This window comes from Neophocaena asiaeorientalis, unplaced genomic scaffold (genome assembly GCF_003031525.2).
Source record: "Neophocaena asiaeorientalis asiaeorientalis breed wild unplaced genomic scaffold, Neophocaena_asiaeorientalis_V1.1 scaffold86, whole genome shotgun sequence".
NCBI lineage: Eukaryota > Metazoa > Chordata > Mammalia > Artiodactyla > Phocoenidae > Neophocaena > Neophocaena asiaeorientalis.
Window position 1 is genome coordinate 4,880,611 of NW_020175039.1, and position 27,268 is coordinate 4,907,878.

General features: G+C 50.6%; 1 protein-coding gene and 1 pseudogene across 4 annotated transcripts in view; one reads left to right on the plus strand and one right to left on the minus strand.

Moving 5' to 3' along the window:
* The window catches only part of STK11IP (serine/threonine kinase 11 interacting protein), a 14,974-nt gene extending 1,264 nt beyond the window's left edge, over window positions 1-13,710 (minus strand). For 2 of the 4 annotated variants that reach the window (XR_003005700.1, XM_024763283.1), the window contains exons 1-24: window positions 13,652-13,710; window positions 13,396-13,481; window positions 11,116-11,321; window positions 10,832-10,906; window positions 10,458-10,553; window positions 9,953-10,060; window positions 9,756-9,827; window positions 8,601-8,727; window positions 8,267-8,370; window positions 8,044-8,139; window positions 7,750-7,791; window positions 7,407-7,553; window positions 7,145-7,229; window positions 6,306-6,602; window positions 5,928-6,133; window positions 5,504-5,620; window positions 5,228-5,405; window positions 2,944-3,168; window positions 2,746-2,849; window positions 1,610-1,707; window positions 1,328-1,506; window positions 1,049-1,130; window positions 774-844; window positions 50-297 (exon numbers count right to left, since the gene is read on the minus strand). Coding sequence is in view for 2 of the 4 variants with exons in the window: in XM_024763283.1 (XP_024619051.1) it covers window positions 50-297; window positions 774-844; window positions 1,049-1,130; window positions 1,328-1,506; window positions 1,610-1,707; window positions 2,746-2,849; window positions 2,944-3,168; window positions 5,228-5,405; window positions 5,504-5,620; window positions 5,928-6,133; window positions 6,306-6,602; window positions 7,145-7,229; window positions 7,407-7,553; window positions 7,750-7,791; window positions 8,044-8,139; window positions 8,267-8,370; window positions 8,601-8,727; window positions 9,756-9,827; window positions 9,953-10,060; window positions 10,458-10,553; window positions 10,832-10,906; window positions 11,116-11,321; window positions 13,396-13,456 (3,024 nt within the window). In the remaining 2 variants the exon portion in view is untranslated. Of the gene's footprint in view, window positions 1-49; window positions 298-773; window positions 845-1,048; window positions 1,215-1,327; window positions 1,507-1,609; window positions 1,708-2,745; window positions 2,850-2,943; window positions 3,169-5,227; window positions 5,406-5,503; window positions 5,621-5,927; window positions 6,134-6,305; window positions 6,603-7,144; window positions 7,230-7,406; window positions 7,554-7,749; window positions 7,792-8,043; window positions 8,140-8,266; window positions 8,371-8,600; window positions 8,728-9,755; window positions 9,828-9,952; window positions 10,061-10,457; window positions 10,554-10,831; window positions 10,907-11,096; window positions 11,322-13,395; window positions 13,482-13,651 lie in introns of those variants that run through there. The other 2 variants (XR_003005701.1, XM_024763284.1) reach the window with 2 other exon arrangements.
* A 94-nt stretch (window positions 13,711-13,804) lies between these two features.
* LOC112411819 (UBX domain-containing protein 2B-like) lies at window positions 13,805-21,585 on the plus strand (annotated as a pseudogene).
* Window positions 21,586-27,268: the final 5,683 nt, after the last annotated feature.

A 27,268-nucleotide genomic window follows, 5' to 3' on the forward strand; every position in this document is an offset into this window, starting at 1 on the left:
CACACACACACACACACACTGCCCCTGTCCCTCTCACATGCTCCCACACCTCGTCGTAGAAGACCAGCCGCAGGTGCTCCGGGGCCACGCGATACAGCAGCACGGAGCTCAGGCTGCTGAGTGCCTGCTGCTCCCTGACATGCACTGAAGGGCCTGGCCCGGGGGGTGGGGCCTTCTCAGAGGCTTCGCCCGATGCCGCTGGAAGAGGGGGCTCTGCCTGGGACCCTATAGGGTCCTCCTCTAACAGGTACAGGGTGGACAGAGTCAGCAACAGGGACACAGGGCAGGTAGAAGGCCCTAGAGAGAAAGAGGCAGGGTGAGGCCCGGAGGAGAAGGCCATGGAAGAGCCCAGATCCCCCAGGCAGTGTCCCAGCGCTGCTCAGAAGAGGAGTGACCACACTGAGGCAGCCACAACATGGCCTGTGCCTCTGGGGGCCAAGGCCCCCCCTTTCCCAAATGCCAGGGCTCTCCAGCCTCCAAGACCGCTGAGGCCCAAGACGAAGGGGACCTGCCCGACCACCCCACCTCCCCGTCGGAAAGGACCAGCTCTCATCTTCACCACAAGGAAGAGGTGGAGCAGACCCAGACGATCTGGGCCCAGAAGCAAAGGTCTCTGAGCCATGGACGCCCCAGGGCACCTCCTGGCCCCTCTCAGAGGGGCCGGGAACACCGAGGCTGTTATTTGGGTGGGAAGTCCACATCCCAGCACCGAGAATTGCTACAAAGGCATGGAGAGGCGCTGGGGGGCTGGGGGGCCGGGGCGGTGGCCTCACCTTCAACCAGGAATGCCTGAAGATAGAAGAACCGGAGAGGCTCCAAGGAAGGGTCTGTCTCTAGCAACGGCCTGGGGAGAAGGCGGCAGGCCCAGGAAGGAGTAGTCAGCCAGGGGATGGGAAGTACCACGACGGGGTAGAGTGGGGAGAAGGCCAGGCCCTGGTCAGGAGGCATGGGCGCTCAGGGCCCGACCAGGGGCTTGTGGAGAGAGGGCCTGTGCTCCACGAGCAGCCATCTGGGCCTCAGCCTGGCCTCAGCCTCCTTATCGACTCACCAGAGCCGATGCTTCGGGGTCACCTCCTCCTCCGTGGCGCTGACGCTGCTCCTCCGGGTGGGGGGCAGAGACTGCAAGACATCTGGACAGAGCCAGCCAGGGACAGGGAGCCCTCAAAGACTCCATCCCAACCTCTCAACACCTTCCCATCCTCTGCACTGCGGAACTTCCAAGAGGGATGGGTCCCGTTACCTGGCTGTCTCCGCTGCGGGCACCAGAGCTGGCGCTGTGGCCCTCGGCCCCCACCCCACCCTCCCTCCTCCCCCTTCCCTCTCTCACCCGTAAGTTCCTCCAGGAAGGCCCGGCAGTGCCTGGCATCTCGGGGCAGCAGGACACAGCCACCTGCCCCGGCCGCCCACTCCAGCCGCAGGCTCTGTCCTGCCAGGCCCAGCTCTATGCTACTCAGATCCTGCAGGGGAATGGCCAGGGTCGGCTGCAGCCAGCCAGCCGGAGGCCCGCTGTGGAGACAGTGAGGGCAGAGCGGCAGGAATGAGTGAGAGCAGAGTGAGAGCATGGGGGCCCCGGACAGACCCCTCCCTGGCCATGGCCCCGCTCACTCACCGGATCTCCCCTGTCACCTTCAACACGTAGAGCCTGTGATCAGACACAACCACGAGACACAGAAACTCCCCAGGGTGCCCTGCCAACACCACTGGCACCTAAGGAGAAGAGGAAGTTGATGTGAAACAGAGAGAACTAGAGAGGCGGCTGCCAGGCTGAGGGCCAAGCTACCGGTGACACTGCGCGTCCATCCCAGGCTCTCCATCAGCCTTGCTCTCTATCCCACAGCCCCGCCTGCACTCAGACCCACGGCAGGCTCTCAGCAGGTCTCCCTGCCTGTCATCTCGCCCCCTCCAATCCACCCTCTGACAGAACAACTGTGCCCAAACAAAAAACCAATTGCCGCTCCCCTGCTTCCAAGGCCTGCAGTGGCTCCCGCAAGACTCAGGGTCAAGTCCAAACTCCGTGGCCAACACAAGACAATGCTCCTGAATGACCCCCGCCTGCCTGTTCAGACTCCTCTCAGGCCCCCACCCCGTGGCTGTCCCAATCATGGCCAGTTCTCTCCACTAGCTACTCTCTCAGGCCTCCATGCATTTGCTGCTTCCTTGTCCTAGAACATTCTTTTCCGCCCTCCTCTGTAACTCATCCTTCAAGACTAGTTTAGCCACCACCACACGAAGGGGAAGCTTCCCTGGCCCACACAGGCTGGGTCAGATGCCCCTCTATGGCCTGAGCCTGATTCCAGCACCTTCACACCGCGTCATGACTGACTGCTCCTCACACCAGAGGAGAAGATGGAGGGCGAGACCCATGTACTCTAGGTCCTTAGTGTCCTGCAACTGCTCAGAGCTTCACAGAGAGGGTCTGATGGCGTGGGGGATATACAATAATGGCCGGACACCCTATTTACTAAGAGCCAGGGGCTGCACCACGCAGCCTGCAAACATCGGCTCTCACGTGTGCTCCACACCCCGTGAGGTAGGCAGTATCCTCCCCGTGGTAGAGGGGAGACAACGGAGACTCAAATACCAAGAAACATATTCACAGTCACACTGAGAGCAGCTGCCAGAGTTTAAACCAGAAGCCAGACCTGGAGGCTCCAGCACAACCGCCTGGACACACTTTGCTGTGGTGGAAACAGGCGGGAACCCTGGTCAGTTGGGGGCACAGGGCAAAGCCAGGCTGGCACAGACCTTGAGGCAGCACTGGAACTCCTCTTGGGCATCGGTGAACACCTCGACGTCCAGGAAGAGCCGGAGTCGGTGGTCCACAGAGCGGAGGCCATGGCGCTCAGGGGCTGGGGGCAAGCAGTGGGCCGTCAGCCTGCACCGGCCACCCTGGCTCCAGTGCCCCTCCCCCGAACATCCCCGTCTCTGTTCGCCTAGACTCACGGGGGCTGAGGCTCCAACTGTGGCGGTCACGGGAGGCCGGTGCCTGAGATGGGGCACTGCCGGCCCTGGTACCGTAGGCACTGTGGCCAGGAGGGCCGTGGACGGGGCTCGGAGACTGCGAGGGGGCCGGCGATTGCTCTCCCTGCCTCCGTTTCCCACTGGGGGTTCCAGGGCACAGGAGAACCACGTGATCACTACCACAGTTTGGACACACAGCAGGCGATTCTGGAGGAAGGATGGGCACAGTCCCATGAATCACACACACAGCACCACACCCCCTTGCTGTGCTCATAGCACTCCCTCCCCACTCCCCCATCTCCAGCTTCACACGCTAGCTCTAGACGCTCCCAACCCACCCGATGCCCTATGCAGGAGCGGCTGCTGACCAATTGCTCCCCGCCCCAGTGAGGGGTGAGCAAGCCTGGAGCCTCGGCCCACAACCTCAACACACCCTGCCTTCTCATCTCAGGCTGCCTCAAAGAGGGCCAAACTCAGCCAGGCCTTGCTCTGGGTCCCTCTCACAGCCTTGGGCTGGGCATATACTTGATGTCTGAAAGCCCCAAATCAACAGATAAGGGTCTGATTCCAGGCTCCAGTACTTGAAGGCTGTCATCCAAGCAACTGTGATAAGTCACCTAAGCGCTCTGTGCCTGGTGCCTCATCTGTGAGATGGGGATGATGACGGTATCTATCTTAGAGGGTGGTCAGGACGAGGGAATGGAATCGGGTAAAGATCCCAGGACACAGATCAGCGATGAGAAAGGAAACATTCTTTGAGCAGCTACAACGCACTGGGGACGTGCTAGACCCTTTGACGTTGTATCAAAACTCTCCTGAGGGCTTCCCTGGTGGCGCAGTGGTTGAGAGTCCGCCTGCCGATGCAGGGGACACGGGTTCGTGCCCCAGTCCGGGAAGATCCCACATGCTGTGGAGCGGCTGGCCCCGTGAGCCATGGCCACTGAGCCTGCGCATCCGGAGCCTGTTGCTCCACAACGGGAGAGGCCACAACAGTGAGAGGCCCGCGTACCACAAACAAAAAACGAAACAAAAACTCTCCTGAGCCCGTTTTGCAAGTGAGGAAAGCAAAGATCAAATGACTGATACACCCTGCCCAAGACCACATGGCTGGAGGGTCATAGCAGCAGCTACCATTTGTGGAGGTCCTTGGTTCTGTGCCAGGCAATTGTGCCTGGTGCTGTTCTGTCACTTTTAAACCTCCTAACGCCACGGGGCAAGTCCGTTCTCTTCTTTGCTCAGATGAGGTGACTGAGGCTCAAATCAAAAGAGAATGGAGCACATAGGAATGTTCATGACGAATGCCACCACCGAAAGGACTCCCAGGGCCACATGACCCATGGTGTACAGACAGGGTCGGGGACGGCGTGGGGCTCTTTCCGTTGCACACGCTGTGCTGCTGGGCCTTGGGGGCCTGCGGCTGCCAGGGCAAATTCAGGGTGCGGGATGGAGAGGGCTCAATTTTCTGAATAAAATTTAAACCCCTGCTCCAGCTGCTGCCAAGAAGGGAAAAGTGACGAAAAAAATCATACATTTGGGCTTCCCTGGTGGCGCAGTGGTTGAGAGTCCGCCTGCCGATGCAGGGGACGCGGGTTCGTGCCCCGGTCCGGGAGGATCCCGCATGCCACGGAGCAGCTGGGCCTGTTAGCCATGGCCGCTCAGCCTGTGCTCCGCAGCGAGAGAGGCCACGGCAGTGAGAAGCCCGTGTACCGCAAAAAAAAAAAATCATACATTTCAACGCAGGTGTTACCAAACATATTTCTTTCTTCTTCAGTGTCTTCAAAGACATGGTTTTTGACTGGTCTGTAATGGAAAAACCTCTCGTCTTAGAGAACAGGATGTGAAGAGACGCCACGAGGCACTACTGGGTATCAAGTAGCTCACAAGGTCAGTCAGGGAAGGACAGTCTAAGCCAACTCCCACAGCATCGTACTCAGCGGCAAGGCGACCCAGCGCCGCAGCAGGGGCTCAGGAGGGTTACGGAGTTTCTGACAATTAGTCCAAAGAAGGCGGGGAAGGCTCCAAGTCATGAAAAATTAATGGCTATGTTTAAGCAGTTACAGAGATGGTATTTCCTGACTTTAAAGGGGGAAAAAGGATGTAATTTCTTTTCTTTCTTTTTTGGGTTTTAATTTTTCCTCCACGCAGAAAAGTTGGTCCCCGCTCCTTTCTGCCCTTGGGCTCCCCCTCCCCACTCCCACCTCAAAACCATTTTCCCTGAAGCAGCAGGAGGCGCGTGGGTAGGGGGGGTCAAGGGCAGGGCTGGTACCTGTCTTCCGGAACAGAGGCCTCCAGCCTTCCCCACCGTCCAGTCCCGACCTGGGCTCCTCTGGCTTGAACTCATGGCCACAGCGCAGACACTGGAGTCTGCCGCCGGGAGGGTCCCTCGCTTCCCCAAGCTGATGCTTCCCCAAGTTGGCTGCTGGGGTCAACACAGCCAGCAGCTCCTGAAACAGGGCGGGCCAAACAGCGCCGTGAGCAGGACCCCAGCCCTCGGGCTTCCAACTTCCCGCAGCCTCCTGGGCCCCACGCCAGGCCCCGTCACCTGGACAGCGGCCTGGGCATCTGGCTCCAGCACCAAATAGCGACGCAACTGCCGCTCGGGGCAGATGTAGGAGAAGCGGAGAACGAGGACGGGGCCCCCAGGGCGTGGATCTGAGCCCTGCGCAGGAAGAGGGGGTCGGAGGGATGAGGGTTATACTGAGAGCGTGGAGGAAAACAAAGCTCTGGACTCCGTCAGAATGCTTCTGCTGACCGCCATGCTCCAGCCCAGGAGCTCTGCTCCTCAGCCCAGCCTCCCAGGCCGCCTGGGGCCCACCCTGCCCCGCTCAGCGCCCCTCCGAGGCTCTAAGCTCAGAGAGAGTGTGGGAAGCACGCCGCCCAGTGCCTGGCACCCGACGCCACGCTGTCAGAGCTGGCTCCCGAAGAAGCCCAGCACCGCTTCCAGAAGCCCGGCTCCCATCGCTCACCTCGGGCGCCGGCTCGTTCTGAGTCTGGGTCTCAGCCTCTATCTCAGCTGCCTCCAGACTCTGGAGCTCAAGCCGTTCCAGGGTTCGAGCTGCTTGGAGCTCCACCTCAAACAGGTGGCCAGCAGTGACCCAGAGAAAGCATTCCCTGCCCCGCAAGCCCTCGGGCCCCTCCAGGGGACACACCAACATGGGACGGCAGAGCTCCACTGAGGAGAGACCAAGAGAGGGACCCTTTAAGGAGACACAGGCAGCCAAGACTCTGCCCCCCGTGGGGTGGCCGTCCATTCCCAAGGGGTCAGCCACCCCGCACCTGGGGTCTCCTAACTCCCAGACGCGCCCCACCACCGGCCCCAGCCTCCACGCCCACCGCGCACTCACCCTCCACTCCGCGTGGCTCCTGCCCCTCCTCCTCCTCCTCTTCCTCTTCCCCTCCCTCCTCTTCCTCCCGCGGCTCCGGCTCCACCTCGACCTCCTCTGCCTCTTCCTGTGCAGACTCCGTCTCAGGGGGCGGAGGGCTGCATACAGTCTCTGGGCTCGGGGTGCCCGGACGCACGGTCCCTAAGGCAGGGGTCCCGGAGGCCTGCAGGTGATTCCTGTACTGCAGCCAGTCACGGCCAAACCGGTCCCGGAAGCTGTTCATGAGCTCCAGCTCCCGATGCTGCTGCACAAACCACCCTGGGCAGGCGGGGGAGAGCAGCTTAGCGAGCCCGGACCGCCACAGTCCCCGGCGGCCCTGGCCTCTCCTGAGCGTGCCCCTCAGGGTGAAGGAAAAGGGGCTGCGACGGCAGGGGGAGAGCCAGGTCAGAGGGAGCACGGCCCAAAGCGCCTTCTGTGGGATACCGTGGCCACGTGCGACTCAGAAGCACGCAGCACCTGCTGCTTTGGGAGACTGGACAGACCGAGCTGCACATTTAAGGTCCTAAGACGTCCTGAAGAAACTACTTAACTCTCGTTTAACACAGCTTTTCCCAGACTGATCGGGCCACGGAATCCTTTCATCACCTGACCTCTGACATCCAACAAAAACAGTGTTCTTTGAAAAACCCTTTGGAAAGTGCTGCCCAGGAGCAGTCTCTTCTCCTTTCCCCAGACTAAAAGGAAAGAGGAAGGACGAGGCCCCTCACAATGCTCCACTCCACCAAAAATAAAAGTCCTCCCAGCCAGAAGACTGGAGCGCACTGGACGGGGGCAGGGGGGCTGGCGGTGGGCTAACTCACCAGCCGGGGAGGGGTCCAGAGTCCGGGGCTCCGGGTCCGTATCACTGGGTTCCGAGATACTCGCCCGCCTCACACGGACTCGGCTCTGAGGTTGGGTAGAGGGACCACATTCTATGAAAGCCAGGGGCCTGCCACCCAACCTGCCCAAAATACCCACCCACAGGCAAGGATAAGCCCTTACTTACTCCCAGTGCATTGGCTAACCAGAGCCGCCACTGAGGCACCCAACCCCGGGCACGAGGCAGCCTAGGACACCGTTTACCTTAACCTTACGAACCGGGGGCTGGACCACAACGCCCCCCGACGAGGGGCTGTCACTCAAGTCAGCGCCGCCGGAGGTTTCCGTGGTACTCCCCACCGGCCGGGGCAGAGGTGGGGCCATGGGGCCAAGGCCTGAGGATGGGGAGGTCTGGCGTGGGGCAACAGGAAGGAGAAAGAGGTCGGAGCCAGGGAGCACCTCTGTCCCCCCGAGCTAGCTGAGGGACGGGACCCGCTAGCCAGCTAAGCAGGCGGCCCCCTCCTGCACAGCCCTCTATTTTCCTCAGCCAGTGCCCTCCCTTCACATCCTCCCAAGTCGATCCCACCATCATTCCCACCACACGAACCTGAAAATCAGTCAGTGACAAGGCCTTCCCATCAAGAAGGAACTGAGTGAAGATAAAAGGGGAGGGTAGTGTCGGTGGGGAGCACATGCCCTGGGGAGCCCCAAGCCAGGGCTGGGGGTCCTCCTAGCCCTGTAAGCACCAGCAGGGTCGGCGAGGGGGAACAGCATGATACGCAGGGGGTCCGAGGCCTTGGTCCCTAGCCTAGGGATGGGGGTGGAGAGGCAAGAGGGTGCAGGGGCTGGGGAGGCCTGGGCAGGAAAGGGAAGGCAGAGCAGACGCGGGAAGACCACTCACCCCAGCAGCAGCGTCCCTGGCACGGGGTGACAAGCACCGGGCGGTGGCCGCTCGGTGCTCCGGGTGGAACCACAAAGGGTTCCCCTCCAGGCAGAGCTGGGGACAGGAAGAGGAGGCTGAGGCAGGCCCTGGGCACCCCCATGTGAGGAGGGATGCTGAGCGACTCAGCATGGGCGGGGCGGGGGGGGAAGGAGGGGCGCAAAGCTAGCTCCTGGGTCCTCACCTTGCGGAGCTCAGCCAGCAGCCACAGCGGCGACAGCTCCCTGTGTCTTTCCAGCAGGTTGTAGGCCACATCCAGGTGCCGCAGGTTCCGCAGCTGCTCCAGGCCTGGGGCAGGGGTGAGAGGGGAGGAGGGGCATGCGGGTGAGCAAGAGTGGAGGGGGTGGGGGGCACAGCAGAAAGGCCAGCCTGGGCACCTCAGACCTGCCCGAAGGCCGCATGAGAGGCTCTGGGGGCACACGGGTCCCAGGCCGCCCTGAGTCTCACACTGCCACCGTTCCCCTCCACGTCTGCCCCGTCCTCCCCTACAGCCTGGCCGCCCCATCTCCCCCACTCACCGTGCAGGCTCTGGAGCTCATTGCCTCGCAGTATCAGGGTCCCCAGAGCAGCCCCCGAGGGTCCCATTCTCGGCACCAGACGCAGATGGTTATAGGAAATGTCCAGATGGCAGAGCTCAGACAAGTCCTGGGAGCGGGTGGGGGTGAGGAAGATTCTCTCCTTGACCAAACTCTAGTCAGGCTCCTCTGAACCCTCTTCTCGACTAGGCCTCAACCTTGGCCTATAAAGACTGCAGACTGTCAGCACAAATGATTTCATCCCCCCCACCTCCCCCCACATTAAGGCTTGCACAAATCTACCAGTTTCTGATAGCTCCAGAATGACAACTCCAGTCCCCTTACACTGCTGCCCAGAAAAACTCAAGGCTTGCAGAAGGATTTAGTTTGCTCCAGCCAACGCCTGAAGATAGGGCCCAGGTCTCCCAGCCTCCATATGGGACTTCGAAAAGTGCCAGTTAGCAAACCAGACAGGTTTCACACAGACCAATGTCCCTTTCCTGCTTTTTGTAAATTTCCACTTCCCTGACTTCAGAGGAACTCATCTAGAGTTTGGTCAAGGAGAGAATCTGCTCAAGCCCCCCATCGTCCCCCTTTCCACTAGCTCACTCTCCTTTGAAAACGCCCACCAATGCACAAATCAAACTTGAGCTCAGTTCACGCTGAATAGCTTATTACTGATTAAACTAGTTTTACTACTAATTAAATATCACAAATAGTTTATTACCATTTTAACTAGTATCCAGCTTTATCTAACAGGGAGACATGGGAGAAGTGTCCTTCATCCTCACCATGAAAGCTACCCTTTTCGGAGCTAGGCGCTGGGCTAAGTAACATCAGATACCGTTCACAATCATTTTAATACTATAAAAGTAGGTACTCCTAGGATGTGCACTTTACAGATAAAGAAATTGAGAGACTAACTAATTTGTCCCAAATCACACAGGGATAGGAGTTGAGATTTGAACACTGCTTTGTCTTACGCTGGAATCTGTGCCTCCAAACAGTATCACCTCCCAGAATGTGGCTCCGAGGGGGTTAGGGGCCTGGGGGCGAGGGCAAGGGCAAGGTGGGAGCAAAAGGAGTCCAGGAGAGAGGGTCAGAGTAGAACAATCAGAGGCCCCAGTGGCTGGGGCCAGCCAGGCTGTTCCTACTCACCATCAGGAAACCCTCACAGTCCTGGACCTGATTGTGGCTCAGGCTCAAGAAGCGCAGAGCTGACAAGAGACGCTGAGGGGGGATGGGAAAAGGAAGTGAAAAATGGGACGCCCCCAGGCAGCCAACTGGCCCTCCTCCCTAAGGACCCATCCCTGGCGTTCCTCAGTTCCCCAAAGCCCCTTCTGAGGCTCACTCACCAGGGAGCTGTCTAAGGCAGTCAGAGTGTTGTAGCTGAAGTCGGCAGAGAGCAGAGCCAGCCAGGGCAGGGCGGAGCAGAGGTCACCACCGCAGGCTGAAAGGAGCTCCTGCGCAGGCAGGCAGGTGCTGTTACCTCCACTCTCCCCTCCCTACCATGCCAAGACCACGCTCTATCAGCCGGCCGTTCATTCACTCTTTATACACTGAGCTCAGTCTGGAGATGAAGACTTAAAGAAAGCCCAGGGCCCTGTCCCCAAGGAGTTCACTGTGGGCAGAGCAGGGAGGCAGACATGAGGGTATTGCATACAATATGCTAGGTGTGACTGTAAACATACGGACAGGCACAGAGTGCTGTGGGAACACAGCAGAAGCAGCAAGGACACTGGGTCCAGAGGGAGGTGGGAGGCAGGAGGCAGGAAGGCTGCAGAGAAGGGGGAACCCCAGAGCTTGGTCCTCCACGTCCCTCAGGACAAGGCATCCACGTTCACCCCTCACCCTCCTCACCTCTAATGCCTGGAGGCTCCTGCTGCAAATCAGGGTCTCCAGCTGGGAATAGATGGCACGGAGGCCATGGAGGCAGTGGAGGGGGACACCTCGGAGCTGGGGCAAGGGAAGGGAGGGAGGGAGGAGGACTGAACTTCACAGAAGACAGAGGTCTCATCCCCGCCTCCCAACAGGGAGGCAGGAAAAGATGACGAAGCCACCTATGGTTCAGGGCAGCATTAGGTGGAAGAGAGTGGGTGGCACATCCCTGCAGAGCAACCAGCACACTCAGGTCTGCCCCCCACACCCCACCAGAAGAGGCCACATCTCTTTCTCTGCCCCAAATGGCTGCTCATGCTGGGTTTTGTGCACCGACATCCCCCAACACCCCATACCTCCAGCTGCCGAAGGGACTTGAATGGAAAGATTTTGATGGGCCCTGGGAGGCCAAGACCTGGGACATGGACCAGCTAAAAAAAAAAAAAAAAAACACTCAGGTCACTGAGGTCCAGCACACGTCCGTTTCCTTGGCCTCTCTTCCCTACCACGGCCAAGCACAGCTCTCACCTCATCTGAATCCAGGCCCTGCAGACTTCGTGCACTCATGCCGTACCCCCAGCCCCACCTCCACTGCTCTTTTGGTCTTTTTGTATATCCTACCCCATTCCCACCCCAGAACCTTGAGTGAGAGTGTTTTCTGCAGCACATCGAAGAGGAACTGAAGCTGGAGGATGACGGGGGAGTCGGCGGGGTGGGAAGGCAGAGCCACAAAGCCTGTCTGGCCAGGGCCCCATGGCCCCAGGTGCAGCTCAAATACGTGGTTCAGCTGCTGCAGTGCGGCAGTGAGCAGGCTCAGGGTGCTACGGCCAGACAGGACCGCATCCCCTGCAGGGAGAGGGGCAGACAGGAGGAGCACATAAGAAAAGGCTCTTTCCTTTTATTCTAAGACTTGTGACCCCAGCACACACCCACTCCAACCCGTACTGTCGATCCTCCACTACAGGATCAAATTTTTTACCTCTTTCTTGCTCAAAAGTCTTCAACGGCTCCCCTCTACCTTCAGAAACTCCTAACTTTTCAGCCTGATATAGCAGACTGCTTCGCTACAAGACTCCAACTTTTCTAAATATTCCTTCACCTTCTACTCAAAAGAGCCAGGCCTACTCACAGTGCTGGAAATACAGTCGACTTGGTTCCCAGCTTCCTCATTTTCTGACACACCCCCTTCCACTCTGCCCAGCTTGAGACGTACCTTCTCTCCCGGAAGCTTCCTCAACACACAACACTGCTGAACTTTTTCCCATAATCACTCATTTTACATTAAAGTTGATTGCTTTATCTGTATTTTTTTTCTGATTGCAAAAGTAACATGCGCACTTACAGAAGCTTTCAAACAACACTAAAATGCATGTCATGGAAATAACCACTCTACAGCACTAAGGTATTGTTATTGCTCTCCATGTTAAAACTGCTTTCTCCAATGAGACTCTCATCCTTGAGGGCATCTTTGGTATTCATTACTGCAACTAAAAAAGTACAAATACAAGGTAGGCAAAGAGAATTTTTTTAAAGTTTTTTGAAAAAATAAGGATTGACTAGAAGGATTTTGCAGAAATAGTACAGACAGGTCCCTCATACCTTTAAAATGTAATCCCCAATGGTTATATTTTATATGGAGTACAATATCAAAACCAGGAAATTGGCATTGGTGCAACGTGTATATATAGATCTATGCTATTTTGCTACATGTAGATTCCTGTAACCACCACTACAATCAAGATACAAATCTATTCCATCACTGCCACACTCTCCCTCCTGCTACCTCTTTAGTCACTTGTGTCCCTGCACGTGCAAACGCACACACACACACACACCATCAGCCCTAACCCCTGGAACCAAGTCAGATTTCTGCTGAATAAATTATCAAATCCTACAACCTTGTATGAAGGATTTTCTATGTACTAAACACTGAGGAGATACAGACAAGATTCAAGGATTCTCCCCACCCTCAAAGAGCCTCCCAGTCTACAAGCGGAGATAAAACATGTGCACAGTTAATACTACAAGCCAGAAAGTAAAAATGCTATAGAGATTCCACAGATACCATCAATAGGAGAGCAGAGTGATGGAAGGCAGCTAACGTTGAGTAATATGTGCCAGACACATGTTACTTCATTTAAATGTCATCAGAATCTCCTAAGAAGCACTGTTAACACTCTCTTACAAATAAGGAAATTGGACTTCAAAGAAGAATCTCGATTGAGATCATACAGCTGGTAGGAAGTTGCCCATCTTATTTCAAAGCCAGGACTTGTTCTACCACAACTAATGCCATCCATTACTGAACAACGACTATGGCTCCACTGTGCCCAGGCTCCGAGGAAAGAAATTATAATAATTACTACCAATTTTGAGCACTTACTATATACGCAATCGTTGTTCTAAATGCTCTATGTGAATTAAAATTAATCCCCATAGCAACCTTTGAGATAAGTACAATCATTATGTCGTTCTGCTGGTGAGGAAAAGTAAGGCTCAGAAAACTTAAACAATTTGGTCAAGTTTGAAAGACTTGGGATTCCAACCCAGGTGGGTCTGACTTCAAATCTCGTGCTTTTAATTATGTTAAACTTAGTGCTTTGCCACAGAACGATGATTATGACCAGTCCTTGGTCTCGAGGGGCTTACGGCCAAGTAACCATCACTTCCCTCTGAGAGTATCAGAGAACGCATGAAGGAAGTGGCACTGGAGTTTGGCCTCGAAGGATGGCTAAGGTCTAGACTGTCAAAGACAAAGAACAACAGAACGAACAAACCCCAGAGGAGTAAAGAAATGAATTCTTCGACACCCAAACCCTCGGAACCCTAAACAGCTGTAACCCCACGACTCTTACGGGGCGTGTCTCTGGAAGGTAGGAAGTACCCCATCTCGCCCCAGCCCAACCGGAAGTCTACTCACCGGACTCACGCAGCAGCCCAGCGAGCTTCCACACCAGGGAGTCCCGCGGGGCGGTAGTCATGGCCACAGAACGCTGGGGGCGGAGCCTGAGCAAAGAGGAAGCGGAAGAGCTTCAGGTGGGTGGTAGTGCCAAAAGGCCAAGACGTCCGCGCAAGCCGAGGCCTCGCGGAGAGAAAAACAAACAAAAAAGAGGGCGAGTAAGAGCTCCTCCTTGGTGCCCTCTCAAGGAGCATAAGGTCTGGCCAGCCAGACTGACCTTTCTGTATAATCCTGCCACCAGCTCTGCAGCCCGGCGCCTATCAATAATGGGCAGGAAGTCCCGCCCCGGAAGAAAGGCTCGCGGGAGGGACGGCCGTAAAGCAGGCCTCCGCTGCCGGCAACCACGCCCTAAGTCGTGCGAACGTGTCGGATGGGGGGCGGTGCCCGCTGGTTCTGTCGAGGGCGGGCCTTCTGCGGTGGCAGCTGCTTGAGCCCAGACCACTGCTGCAAGTTGGACCTCGGTCGACCGCGCCCAGCTGTGGGCTCCGCACGTCCTGAGACGCCCGCTGTGCTCGGCGGTGCTCCTCCGAGCCAGTGAGGAAAATCTGACTCCTTGTTTGCAGACTGGGCGGGGAAGCAAAGTTTAGAGAAAAGGAGTTTTCTGTTAGTAAGAAAAAGACTCGTCCAAAGTGAACACTCCTTTTTCAATTAAAGGAGAGCGTGTCCGCCATGGAAGGACTTTTTTTGACATCTGTGTGAAAGAGCTGGAGCTGGCGGAGGTGCCATCTCTGGGGTTTCTTTGACAGTTTTTACTTAATCTCGCTCCAGACTCGCTTTTGTTTTTTCCTTCATCAATATCGGGCTCTCTCATTAGCGATTGTTAGCCCTCTACGTGCGCCTCGCCCTTTGTTTTTCTTTTTTTGTTGTTGTTGTTTTTACTTTGTTTTCTAACACCTGAATTTAAAAGTTGTTATTGTTTCGGGTTTGAAAATGAGAAAATGGATTCACAAAGCTTAGGTTACTTGGGAAGGTCGTTCAATTAGTAACCGATATTGCCGAGACTGCCAAGTTCCCGTTGTAGCTTTCACCTGGCTCCCGGTCAAATAACAGACATCGACTACAGAATTAGATTAAGAATAATGTCTCTTAACAGAATTTCTTGTTTTCAAGGAGGCTTTGTTTGGTTGGTTGGTTGGGTTTTTTTAATGTAGTGCCCAATTTTCTGATTTATTTTCAAAATGAATCGTAAGCCAGTTGAGAGTAAGAATAAGGTCATAGTCATCTTTATCCCAAGTTGCAAAATTTGAAGGATCTTCTTTTCTGAAGACAAATTATTTGAAATGGCAAGTTATGCCACTAAAGCACACAGTTTGGCGACTATGGCATACTTTGTGTGGTCTGAGCCCAAACCCTAAAAGGCAGTGAAAGGGACTACGAGGAAGCACGTCATGATCAGCGAAGCAGTATACAAATATGAAGTAAAAGTAGGACCTCGATATATATTTTTTTTATTGGAGTATAGTTGCTTTACAATATTGTGTTAGTTTACCCTGAACAGCAAAGTGAGTCAGCTATACCTGTACATATATCCCCTCTTTTTTGGATTTCCTTCTCATTTAGGTCACCACAGAGCATTGAGTTCCCTGTGTTCTACAGTAGGTTTCAATATATTTTTGTTGAATTATTAATCCCATAAGGGTGATGATTGTCAGTCCCTGTTTAGCAATTGCCTGGAACCCGGGAGGGCGGGTTCTCCCATACTGTTACTGCTGATTCTATCCTTTTTAGACAAGAAGAGACAGATTCTTTTGATGTTTCTGACATTGTAGTGCCTTGAAATCAATTTCAGAGGTGCCTCTCCAGCCCACATCGTTTTTCACCATTCATGTGGGTAGCTCCTATAGCCATATTTGTTCTGCATCCCCTTGAATGTAAAAGGGGGACAAAAAGCAGCAAAGAAAGCTGAACTACAGAGGAAGAGGAAACCATCTCCTGAGAGAAGCAACAAGAAGAGACCAAGCAGTTCTTTTCTCCAGCCCTGTGTGAGGCCCACTCCCCTTTCTGCCCTTGGCCTGCAGGGCGGGCCTTGGCCACCTTCCAAAGAATTCTCCCCACCCCACCCCTTTTTTTTTCCCTAAGTTAGTTTGAGTGTATGTCTGTAAAGTGCTACCATAAGGACCTGGACTAAAACAAAACCTTTGCAAAAACTTAAAGTCTGAAAGGGAAAAAAATTATCCGTTCACCATAACAGAAAAAGAGAGAACCTAGAACATTTTGAGAAATATGCCATATATATATGAAGAAAACTGGAGAACTTTAAGGACATCAGAAATGACCTAAGTAATTGAAAGATAACATGTTCCTGATGAGAAGATTCAGTATTATAATGATGTCAATTTAATGCAATTTCCATCAGAATTTCAGTGGGAAGATTTTGGAACTTGACAAGTTGATTCTTAAATTCCTCTGGAAGACTAAACATATGAGCACTGCCAAGAAACTCTGAGGGAAGAAAAGAATAAGAGGCACTTAGAGGGGACTTGCCCCACCAGATAACAAAATGTCCTATAAAGCCACAGTAACCAAAGCAGCATGATACTGACAAAGAGATGGACAAATATTGACAGAAACAACCAAGATTACATGGGGATTTTTTTTTTTTACTATCCATGATAAAATTGATTTTAATGGTATAAAAAAAAAGTGAGTTGTTCAATAGTTTTGGGACAGCTAGCTGTCCATCTGAAAAACACTAAGTTCCTTCCCTTATACCACACACGTTAAATTCCAGGAGGATTAAAGAGCTAAACATTATTTTAAAAATTAAATCAAAGGACTCTTTAAAGTTCGAATTTCAAATTCACCTCTTAAAGAATTATTATCTTTATTAAAAAGACATGCAATGCCATTTCAAAAAAAAATTATCCTTAGAAAGTAATATAATATACAGGGCTTACTACTGCATAATTTCATGTTACCATGAATGAAATTATGTTCCTCAAAGAAATGTCATGACATCATGCTCTTAATTGACAAACACTCTTCTGAGTTTTATTCCACAGGAATAACACTCCACCTAAAATCAGAAACGTGCATCAGGTTTCAGCCCCTCGTTATTGTGTGAGGAGGAAAGTGAGTTGTAAGCGGCTGCCACTGGTAGCTTCCTTGCCACCCCTAAGTTCCCTGGGGTAGCATCTGCAAAATGCTTGTTACCAAAGGGGTAAGGGAAGGCGTGCTGGTTATAACTTAGGCAGCAGGAATGGAGAGAAGGAAAGAGAGGGTATCTTCATACAAGAATGACAAAGTCAGCTACCGGAGGATACAAACTTCAGCATCCCGGTCCAAAGCTTGCTTGTTTCTGCTGCCTTGGAGCAGGCAACCCCCTGGACTGTTGCCCACGGGGGAACAGAATTTCACCTTTAGGACGTGAGCCACTGTCTCTGATCTGGACCTCACCACTCTGGTGCTACAGACTCCTGCAGCAGATCGGATAACCGAAACCTAAGGATTCCTCCATAATGAAAATTTCACACTTGAAATTGCATTGTGGGTGGGGAGGGTGAAATTGCATGATTTCTTTGTTTCCTCAACTAGGTATCTTCATGGATCAGGAAGGCAGCAGGGGAGGGGGGCACAATGGAAAGGAATGAAGAGGTGCATATCACCTCCAAAAATAGATTTTGGTAAAAGAGCTTGCACTAGTTTGTCTGTGCGCCTGGCCCCCTCAGCCCCAGGACTGAGTGGTCAGAGGCAGTTCTTTCTATGTTAGTAACCACATACCATGTCTCTTGGCTCTGCTGCCAGACTGAGCCACAAAAGACTGGTGCAGGCATTGATCGAGTCACCAAAATCAAACATATGGGACAAATAAGCAGTACTGGAGGAGATCTGGCATGAGAACTCTGCTTTGGACCGTGACCAAGCATCCTGCCTGGTTCCAGGAGAGACTGAATGTGAGGCGCACAGAGGGAAAGCTGGAGAGGCAGAAGCCAAGCTCAATGCGAAATCAGAGAAGCCAGAGCCTGAGAATGGCTGGCTGAAAAGCCACAAAATAACGATATTTCAGTGACCCAACAGCAGCCATGGTCACCCAGCCCAAGAGGAATTTGCAGTTCTGCACAAAATACATTGAGGGATTCCCTGAGTGGCTTTATAGAAAACCTGAGGTCACCTGAGGGTGCCTTTAATTCTTTTCATTACCTAGCCTGGAAACCCATGGAATCATCTGAGAAGGGGGTTAAGAAGGGCTATGAGAAAGATCGGCCTTGTGCTTAATTCAGAACACAGAAAGGAAAAGATGAGATGAAAACTACATTCCCCATTCCAGCTGGTGGGAAAACAGCAAAAGCCTGATTGAAAATGTGAATGGAGGCAGCTATGGAGAAGAGAAGAAAGCAGGCAGAGTCTCGGAGAGGAAGAAAAAGTCACTGTTTCAGGCATAACCCAGGGAAGGCCTGTTGGTAAAGTGAGGTACTTATGTGCCAAGTGTCTTCCATCTCAATTCTGCCTACACACAGGACTGAAGAGACGAGAGAAATGGTCCACAGCAAGGGAAGAAGCTGCAAATGGAATAGCAATAAAACCTGCAGACAAACAAGATCAGAGGGATTAGGGTCTCCAGGACCAGGGGAAGGGGAAAGGCAGAGCCTGCTTGGGAATCTCAGAGCCTCTGTAGAACCTAAAATTCAGAGCAGTCTTTCACCCTTTCATTCGTTCAACCAATATTTACTGAGTACTGACTATGTGCGAGATCCTGTGCTGGATTCCGGGTAAACACCGGCGACAACAGTATGGCTCTTGTTCTCAAGAGCTGGCAGTGTGGTGGAAGAGAGACTCCTGTAATCACATCTCAGCATTGTATTCGCTTCCTATTGCCGCTGTAACAAATTACACCAAACAGTTGCTTGAAACAACACGTATTTATTATCTTATAGTTCTGAAGATCAGAAGTCCAAACTAGATCTCACTGGGCTAAAAATTAAGGTGTCGGCGGGGCTTTGTTACTTTCAGGAGGTTCCAGGGGAGAATCTGTTTTCTTGTCTTTTCCAGCTTCAAGAGGCTGCCTGCTTCCCTGGTTCATGGCCCCCTTCCATCTTCACAGCCGGTAGTGACTGATTGAGTCTTTCTGACATCACATCACTCTGACACTGACTCTGCCACCATCTTCCCCATTTAAGGACCCTTGTGATTACACTGGGTCCACCTGGATAATCCGAGGTAATCATCCTATTCTCAGGTCAGTTGATTAACAACTTTAATTCCATCCACAATGTCAATTCTCCCTTGCCATATAACATAACATTTTTAACTAAATAAATTTGACATATAACATTGTGTAAATTTAGAGTGTAGGTATAATATTTGCCCAGATTCTGGGGATTAGGACATAGACATCTTTGGGGGAAGGGGCCGTTATGCTGTCTATCACAAACATGATGCATGTCATGGTAGAGACAGTACTATGGGAGATGGTTCCTGTCCAAAACTGCAAACTGAACACATGCTGCAGCCTCTACCTCCCATCCCAAATGGTTAGAAATAACAGAAAACATATAAAAATAAGTAAATAAATTCATAATCATCCTGGACAACAAGGAGAGCCCGTGGTGGGCCAGAAATCATGAGGAATCCCTGAAAGAAGGATGACAGGTGCAAGTTGGTCAGAGAAGAAAACCACAGCTCAAAATGTGCATAGCAGCAGAGTGCCGTAGGAGCCGCAAGAGCGCTCTGTGCCCAGAGAGGGCGGATCCTGAGAGGTCCTGGGCTCAGGAGCCATCCACAGCGCACTGATTTTTCAGCATGCCACAGCACGTCAGCCATTCCACACACACTCCCCCTTCTTGTCTCCTGGGGCCAAGAAATTCCAGCAGGATTATCTGCCTTCAGGTAGGAGCAGTGGATATAAGAGCATTAGATGGAGAGAAAGGACAGTGTTCCTGGTGACTGGTGACACGTAGGAGGTAAAGGGAGCACCCATTTGCAGAAGATGAGCTGCCAGAACACCCTACCTCACAGCATATGCCCCTGCCAACAGTAACTGACAAGGTTTTGATGTACACCATGACATTATCTCATACCCCTTTTGCCAAGGAGTGTGCAAACAATCAGACTGGAATCTGTGGTAAAGGATGAGCTTCCAACCAACAATTACCAAACATTGGGAGAAAATCAACATCTTAAAGGAGATATCAGTGCGTAGAGGAGCTTTCATGCAGTGAAATAGATCACAGAGTAAGACCAAGACTTTAGAATAGTTGTAGCATTCTTGAGTGGAAAAGGATATCACACTGATTGTTTTAAATCAACTGAAAAATTGAGCATGATTCTGAAGCAACAAAATCCTCAAAAGAATGGTCAGAATAAGCACAGCTAAAGGGTACATGTGTGACCCGAAGGACTGAGTAAATATGTTTTTCTATCACATAGCACAACACCAAATATGCAAAGTATTTTATTTTTTGAAAAGCTAAGATACACAGAGGATCGATCTAACACTTTCAGTATCAGCTAATAATAAAGTTCTGAAGAAGAAAATAGAAAGAATATGAGAGGAAGTTATAGTCAAATAAAGAACAAAATATCCGAGAATTGAAGAAAAGCAAGAATCTTCAGTTTGAAAGGGCCCCACCGAATGCCAGTTAGGATCCTTTTCCAAACTAACATGAGATCTAGTGTGAGGCAATTTCAGATGCCATGGTAAGGAGGAAATCTTGAAAACTTCCAATGAGGGGGAAAAGAAATGAACTACAAAGGTATGAGAATCATATAGTCTCATTGAAAAACAGGATACAAGAAGCAAAGGGAGAGAATTTTTCAAAATTCAGAGGAAAAATTACTTTGACTCTAGAATTACATACACAGCCCAACCATCATTCAAGTACAAAAATAAAAGGACTTTTTCTGAGTGGGGGACTCAGAAAGTTTATCACCTACAGACTTGCTCTGAAATAAATAATAAAAGAGGATAGATCAGTACCAAGAAAAAGGAGCCCAAGAAAAAGAAGTGAGGGCTTCCCTGGTGGCACAGTGGTTGAAAGTCCGCCTGCCGATGCAGGGGACACGGGTTCGTGCCCCGGTCCGGGAAGATCCCACATGCTGTGGAGCGGCTGGGCCCGTGAGCCATGGCCGCTGAGCCTGCGCGTCCGGAGCCTGTGCTCCGCAAAGGGAGAGGCCACAACAGTGAGAGGCCCGCGTACCGTAAAAAAAAAAAAAAAAAGTGAGAGGCTAAAAGCGATGGTGAGCAAAGACTTTAGTAAATTTGTTCACACTAAAGAGTAGGACAAAATGGGGGAGAGGGGGTGGAGAGAAACATTAAAAGGGTAAGAAGCCAGGGAGCTGGTGGAAAATGGCCAAGGCAGCACCTAGCCTGCAGAATCGGGAGAGGAGGTCTTCAGGGCTGTGGCCCCCAAAAGCACAGGATTTGCAGAATTTAATAAGAATATGAAGAGCTTGCAAAAAAAAAAAAACCTGAAAACAATCAAAGAGATGATGTATCAAGAAATAAATTGGCCTTAGCAGAATTGTATGAAGTGAAATGCAAATCTTCCTAATCTGATAGACCTAAAATTACAGCCTTTAAAAGCCCACAAATGCCACCCCAAATGTTTTCCCACCATTGGGGAGATGTTCACTTGTTTAAGGTTCTGACCGCCACATCATTGCATAGTAAGGTTCTATTCAGGTGAACACGGGCACAGTGGATTACATATAATTTGACCTTCTATGGGGAAAATTGTGAATGAACTTTTCAAAGAGGCAAGGGAAACTGGGACTGTCCCTCTGAATTAAGCCTCAAGAGCTTCGGGTGATGACAAATCTAAGTCATCTACAGGTGGAGGATACAGATTGGGTCATTCCTTTTGTAAGCGATCTGAATGCATCTGGAGAAAATCAGCTTCAAGATATCAGATTCTGCTTAAACTGTGAAGCAACAGTTTCCGTTTAGATGATGGAGAATTGAGACCTTACAACGAACCCAACAAATGCTCAGTTTCTTGAGTCTGTTAAGGGAAGGGTGACTCTCTTTGCATGTATACCTGAAATTCAGCAACTAATATTAGAAATCCTTTAAAGTGGCATTATTGCTGGCAGAAGATTGCAAAAGAAATTCCTCTGGCGCTTCTGCAACTGGTTCAGAATGGCCAAGTGAATTTGGATATGGAGGATCATCAAGATCAAGAATACATACAACCTAGAATAAGGTTCAAATAAGGTTTAGTAGAGAAAACAAAAACTTGGAAGCCTTACACCTGAAATAGTCAATATACCTTCCTCCCCAGAAGAGAAGTCAGTTCTTAATGCAGTTGTTCCTGTTGACGATTCCGTGCCAATGACAAAAATTCCAATCAGGTTAGCCAATGAGAGTCATTCAATACATTACACACAGGATCCCGGATGTTCCAGACTTTATTGTACAGTCCCATCCTGAACTTGCAACTCTTGACTTTACTCTTGGACTTCATTTCCGTAGAGCTCACTGATGAGAGCCTGAAACAGATATGCTTAAGAATATCCAAGCAGTAGCAGATCAGAAAGATGATGTGCTGTATTAACAAGAAACATACTTCCAGCATAAAAGCAATCAAATTATTTTTATTACTTTACAGATACATTTTGGTTTTATTCTTAATTCTGTCTTCCAGCCTTAGTATAGATACATTTGGACTAGGAATAGATCTTGAGATAAATATGTTTTAGTTTTATGTTGATAACGTTTAAACATCCAGGCAAACCAGTTTGTTATGTGCTCAGTGTTAATGTAACCACATTTGTTTGCAGGAAAAAAAAAAAAATTAACAAAACCCCTTTTTGATAAATCATTTGGTAGAATTTGCATTCAAGTTTCTCGATGCTGCCTTGACCAACAGCCATTAAGAAACATTTTTTTTTGTCAAATAAGGTTTTTTTTGATATATACTGAAAAGTATTTGTATTCTTATTTTGAACTAGCTTGATGATTCAATAATTATTTCTCCTATTAAGATTTTATGTATTTTTTGACTTATTGATTTAGCTATATCACTAGTATCAAAAAAATACAGCTTGGGGCTTCCCTGGTGGCACAGTGGTTGAGAGTCCGCCTGCCGATGCAGGGGACATGGGTTCGTGCCCTGGTCTGGGAGGATCCCACATGCCGCGGAGTGGCTAGGACCATGAGCCATGGCCGCTGAGCCTGCACGTCCGGAGCCTGTGCTTCGCAAAGGGAGAGGCCACAACAGTGAGAGGCCCCCGTACCACAAAAAAAAAAAAAAAAATACAGCTTGGCATTGTTACCTATAGAGCTATGACCATCATAAACTAGAAACAAAAAGACATTAAGGTCAGCAATCCTTGGGAATATGTGTTAAACAGCACTTTAAAATCAAATGAGGGGCTTCCCTGGTGGCACAGTGGTTGAGAGTCCGCCTGCCGATGCGGGGGACACGGGTTCATGCCCCGGTCCAGGAGGATCCCACATGCCGCAGAGTGGCTGGGCCCATGGGCCATGGCTGCTGAGCCTGCGCGTCCGGAGCCTGTGCTCCTTAATGGGAGAGGCCACAACAGTGAGAGGCCAGCGTACCGCAAAAAAAAAAAAAAATTCAAATGATTACAATCCCTTACAGAGCCTGTCTTGATCACACTCATTTTTTCATTCAACACATTTTTCTAGGGGACACCCTATGTTAACACTATTCTAACTGCTCAACCCAGAATATATTCTACTCCAAGACAAAACTAGTGTAGAAATTCAGGAATGTATCTTTTGTCAAACGTACTGGATCCAAAGAATGACCAGCATAAATATTCTGAATTGTACTGAAGCCAAGTATTTCCTGGATGAGGCAGACTACATCAGGAATGGTAGAAAAGGGTTTTCTTCTTCCCAGACACCACCTCATCTTTGGTCACTGTTTCTGGTTAGTTTTCTGTTACTGCCATAACAGATCACTACAAATTTAGTGGCTTAAAAGAACACAGATTAATGATCTTACGATTATGTAGAAGTCTGGTATGGGTCTCGCTGGGCTAAAATCAAGGTGACAGCAGGACAGCATTCCTTTCAAGAGGCTCTGAGGGAGAATCATTTCCTTGCCTTTCCAGCTTCTAGAGGCTGCTTCTATTCCTTGGCTTTTGGCCCCCTTCCTCCATCTTCAAAGCTAGCAACATTGCATCTCTCTGACTCTTCCCTATCATCACAACTCTCTGACAGCAGCCAGGAAATATTTTCTGTCTTTAAGGGCTCATGGGATTAGACTGGGCTCACTGGATAATCCACAATTATCTCCCCCCACCTTAAGGTCTGTAGTAACCTTAATCACATCTGCAAAGTCCCCTTTGCCATGTAAAGTAACAAATCACAGGCTCCTTCTGGAGACTGCAGGAGAGAATCTGTTCCATGCTTCTTCCAACCTGTAGAGGCTTCTGGCATCCTTTAGCTCATGACTGTATCACTCCAAGTCTGCAAGGATAGGTGTAGGGTCTATTGCAAGGGCTGTTATACCACACAAAGCAAGTTGAACTTTGGGTAGACAAGTTTTTCATCACCTAAGGGACAAAATCACCAAAGAAGTTATCCTCTCCGCACCAGGTGTGATGTGGACTGGAGAGGTAGGGAGTGACTGCTTAGAGACTGGTTAAGGAGGCTGCTGAACTGCTCAATCAAGAATCGCCCTTTAGGGCTTCCCTGGTGGCGCAGTGGTTGAGAGTCCGCCTGCCGATGCACATGTACCCCGTGTTCATAGCAGCACTATTTACAGTAGCCAAGACATGGGAACAACCCAAATGCCCATCAACAGGTGATTGCTTTAAGATGTAGTGTTGTGTATATATATATACACACATATATATGTGTGTATATATATATATATGAATATTATATATATAATGGAATATTAGTCATAAAAAAGGATGAAATATTCCCATTTGCAGCAACATGGATGGACCTAGAGAATATCATACTAAGTGAAGTAAGTCAGAGAAAGGCAAATATTATATGATATCGCTTATATGTAGAATCTAAAAAAGTAATACAAATTAATCTATATACAAAGCAGAAACAGACTCATAGACATAGAAAACAAACTTATGGTTACCAAAGGGGAAAGGGGGTGGGGGAGAGGGATAAATTAGGAGTATGGGATTAACAAATACAAATTGCTATACATAAATTATATAGGCTACAGGGATTTACTGTATAACACAGGGAACTATATTCAATACCTTGTAATAACCTATAATGGAAAATAATCTGAAAAAATATGTATTTAACTGAATCACTTTGCTGTACACCTGGAACTAACACAATTTTTATAAATCAATTATACTTCAATTAAAAAAAAGTTCCCTTTAAATGGCAAAATAGTGTCTATGTAGAGAGAGAGAAAGGGCTTGATTTGAGACATAATTAGGAGGAGGAACCAGCGGTACTTTTCTTTCAGCATCTGTCCCACCTTTGTGTGGTAACTGCATTCTACTTTGGGGAAGCAGGCGATAACTTCACCTTGTGCTTTAGGCTCTGGACTGCAGGGGTAGGACACATGATCTAAGTCATTAACTCATTCTGTTCCCTCAGCCACCTTTCCTGGAGGAGCACATGACCCTAATCAGGACAGTCAGGCCACCAGGACCCAATCTGGGACTTCTATAAGCAAACTCCCTCCTGCTAGACCAAGTGGTGTGATGATGAGAGCCTGGAACTGCCCAGGCTGCCTTGAACCTGGGATGGAGCCCACTCAGGAGATGTAGAGCCTATAGCTGGATCCTGGTACAGTAGTGTCTTTTGACCCCAGAATCAAGCCATACCTTAGCCAGCTATGCTTGTGGACTTGTCATAAGCCAGTGATTTTTTTAATTCTATTTTTCTTTGGTCTAAGCCAGTTTGAGTTGAATTTTCTGTTCAGTTTGTCTCTGAGTGAAGATTATTCAAAATGTCTCTAATGATTACCACGGGGAACAGGGAAAATCTCTGAAGTCTACCACTTTTAGTCTCATGGCCAGGAGTGAAGACAGATTTTCTTAGCCACTGTTGGCCCCTCTTAGGGAGGGGTGGACATTTCTTCCTGACTTGCTAAGTTAGTGGAATCAAAGGCCTTAGAGACCCTGGAAGGGTGGCCCATACCAGTGACTCCCAGACTTCAGGATTTCACAGATTTAGAGATTTCACAGATTTCAGCAGCGAAATTACAAAGAAAAATCTTAGGATCCAAATTAGAATTGCCAAGTTTTAATTTTGTTAAGTAAAAACTTAAAAACAAACAAACAAACCAAACCCCTACCGTCTACCATCACTATGATATCATAAAAGAAATAACATATTGACACACAGGAAGGATAATTTTAGAATACAGGGCAGCCCTTTAGAAAGAATACCTTTGGCTTTGTGAAAGTTACTATGTGGCACTCATTTCTCTCACTCTGTATCAGATATGTGAAAACACTTCCCTAGCAACACCCATCTGCTAACTGGCCTAGTAGAGAACCCTGTGGCCCTAGGTAGAGTGTCCCCAGCCCTCAGATGACATCCACATCCCTGGCACAGGGAAAGTCTGGACAGCACAGGGTCCTAGATGGCCCCAGCAGGAAGGGGGAGCATCCTAAGCCCAGTAAGAGGATTGAAGATCTCAGGGACAAGCCTCGCTCAGGGCGGGGGTGACCAGGCAAGGGAAGCCAGACGGGGAGAGAGCGGGGCTTAGCCGGCCTTGAGGAAAATCTCCCATTCCCACCACTGGCCCAGCCCAACCAGCCCTCTCCCCAGTCCCCTGCCTGAGTGGGGAGCCCAGGGGCCCTGAGCATACCAGTTGCAATGCTGGGTGTCGATGAAGGTGCTGGGAGAGACCCAGGCCTGTGAACAGGCGGGTTCCCGACTCCCTAGTAGCAGCATCAACTGAGACCGGGCCTCATGCAGTCGGAGTGGGCTGCCCTGGGGCCTCTGGTGCTGTGAGGAACAATAGCTCACCCAGCTCAGCTCAAGTATCGAGAGGGCATTAGCCTAAGGTGACAGGCTGGGATTCTCCCCCCTCCACACCCCTTCCTGGGGCAGGAACTTACCGGCCCATTCCACACCCCGTGGATCTGGATTAGTAGGAGGGAGTCTCGTGTTAGCATAACTACACATTGCAGTTGTGCAGTGAACATCAGAAAGTGCTCTAGAGTTTCGATCTGAGGGACCTGAACATCCCCAACCCGCCCCTACACACACACACACACACACACACACACCCCTTAAAGGGAGACTGGATGGGACCTACTGGCTGAGAGCCAGGACCTAGGGCAGAGCAGGAGGATACTAAGACCAAGGGGAGAAGGAGGAGAGTGAAAAGGAAAGCAGGAAGGCCAGGGAAGCGGGGCCCAGTCAAGGTGGGGCAGAATGGACTGATAGGAGATGCAACGTGAAAAGAAAAGAAAAGGACTCCGTGCACACTGGGCTCTCAGTGTGGGCACAAGTTCACACATGAGCAAATGGTTTCTCTGCCTTTCCACCGTCTGACGTTAAGGGCTGAGTTAAGGGATTCTGTAAAGATACACAGGGCACATCTATAAATCACCTGACCTTGAGCTAGGCGTCCATCAGCTAGGGCAGAGTGTGGCAAGGAGGGGGCGGTTAGGCCACTTGGGCGTAGGCACTATGGGGTGTGCACAGCAGGCCACCCAACCGACACATCAGGTCCAGCTTGTATGATGGCCAGTCCTGGCTCCAGAGTGGCTGTCCTGAGCTGGGAAGCACCTTTTTTGTCATCCCCAAGCATTGTAGCTTCCTACCAGATACACATCCAATTACAGCTGGTAAACCCCACATCTCTGAGGTCAAGTGAGGCTGAGTGACCTGAGATCCCACAATCCCATGCTCCCGGGGCCCAGACCTCACCCCGACACACACAACGTGTCAGAGAAGCCTAAGAATACACACCGAGTCGTA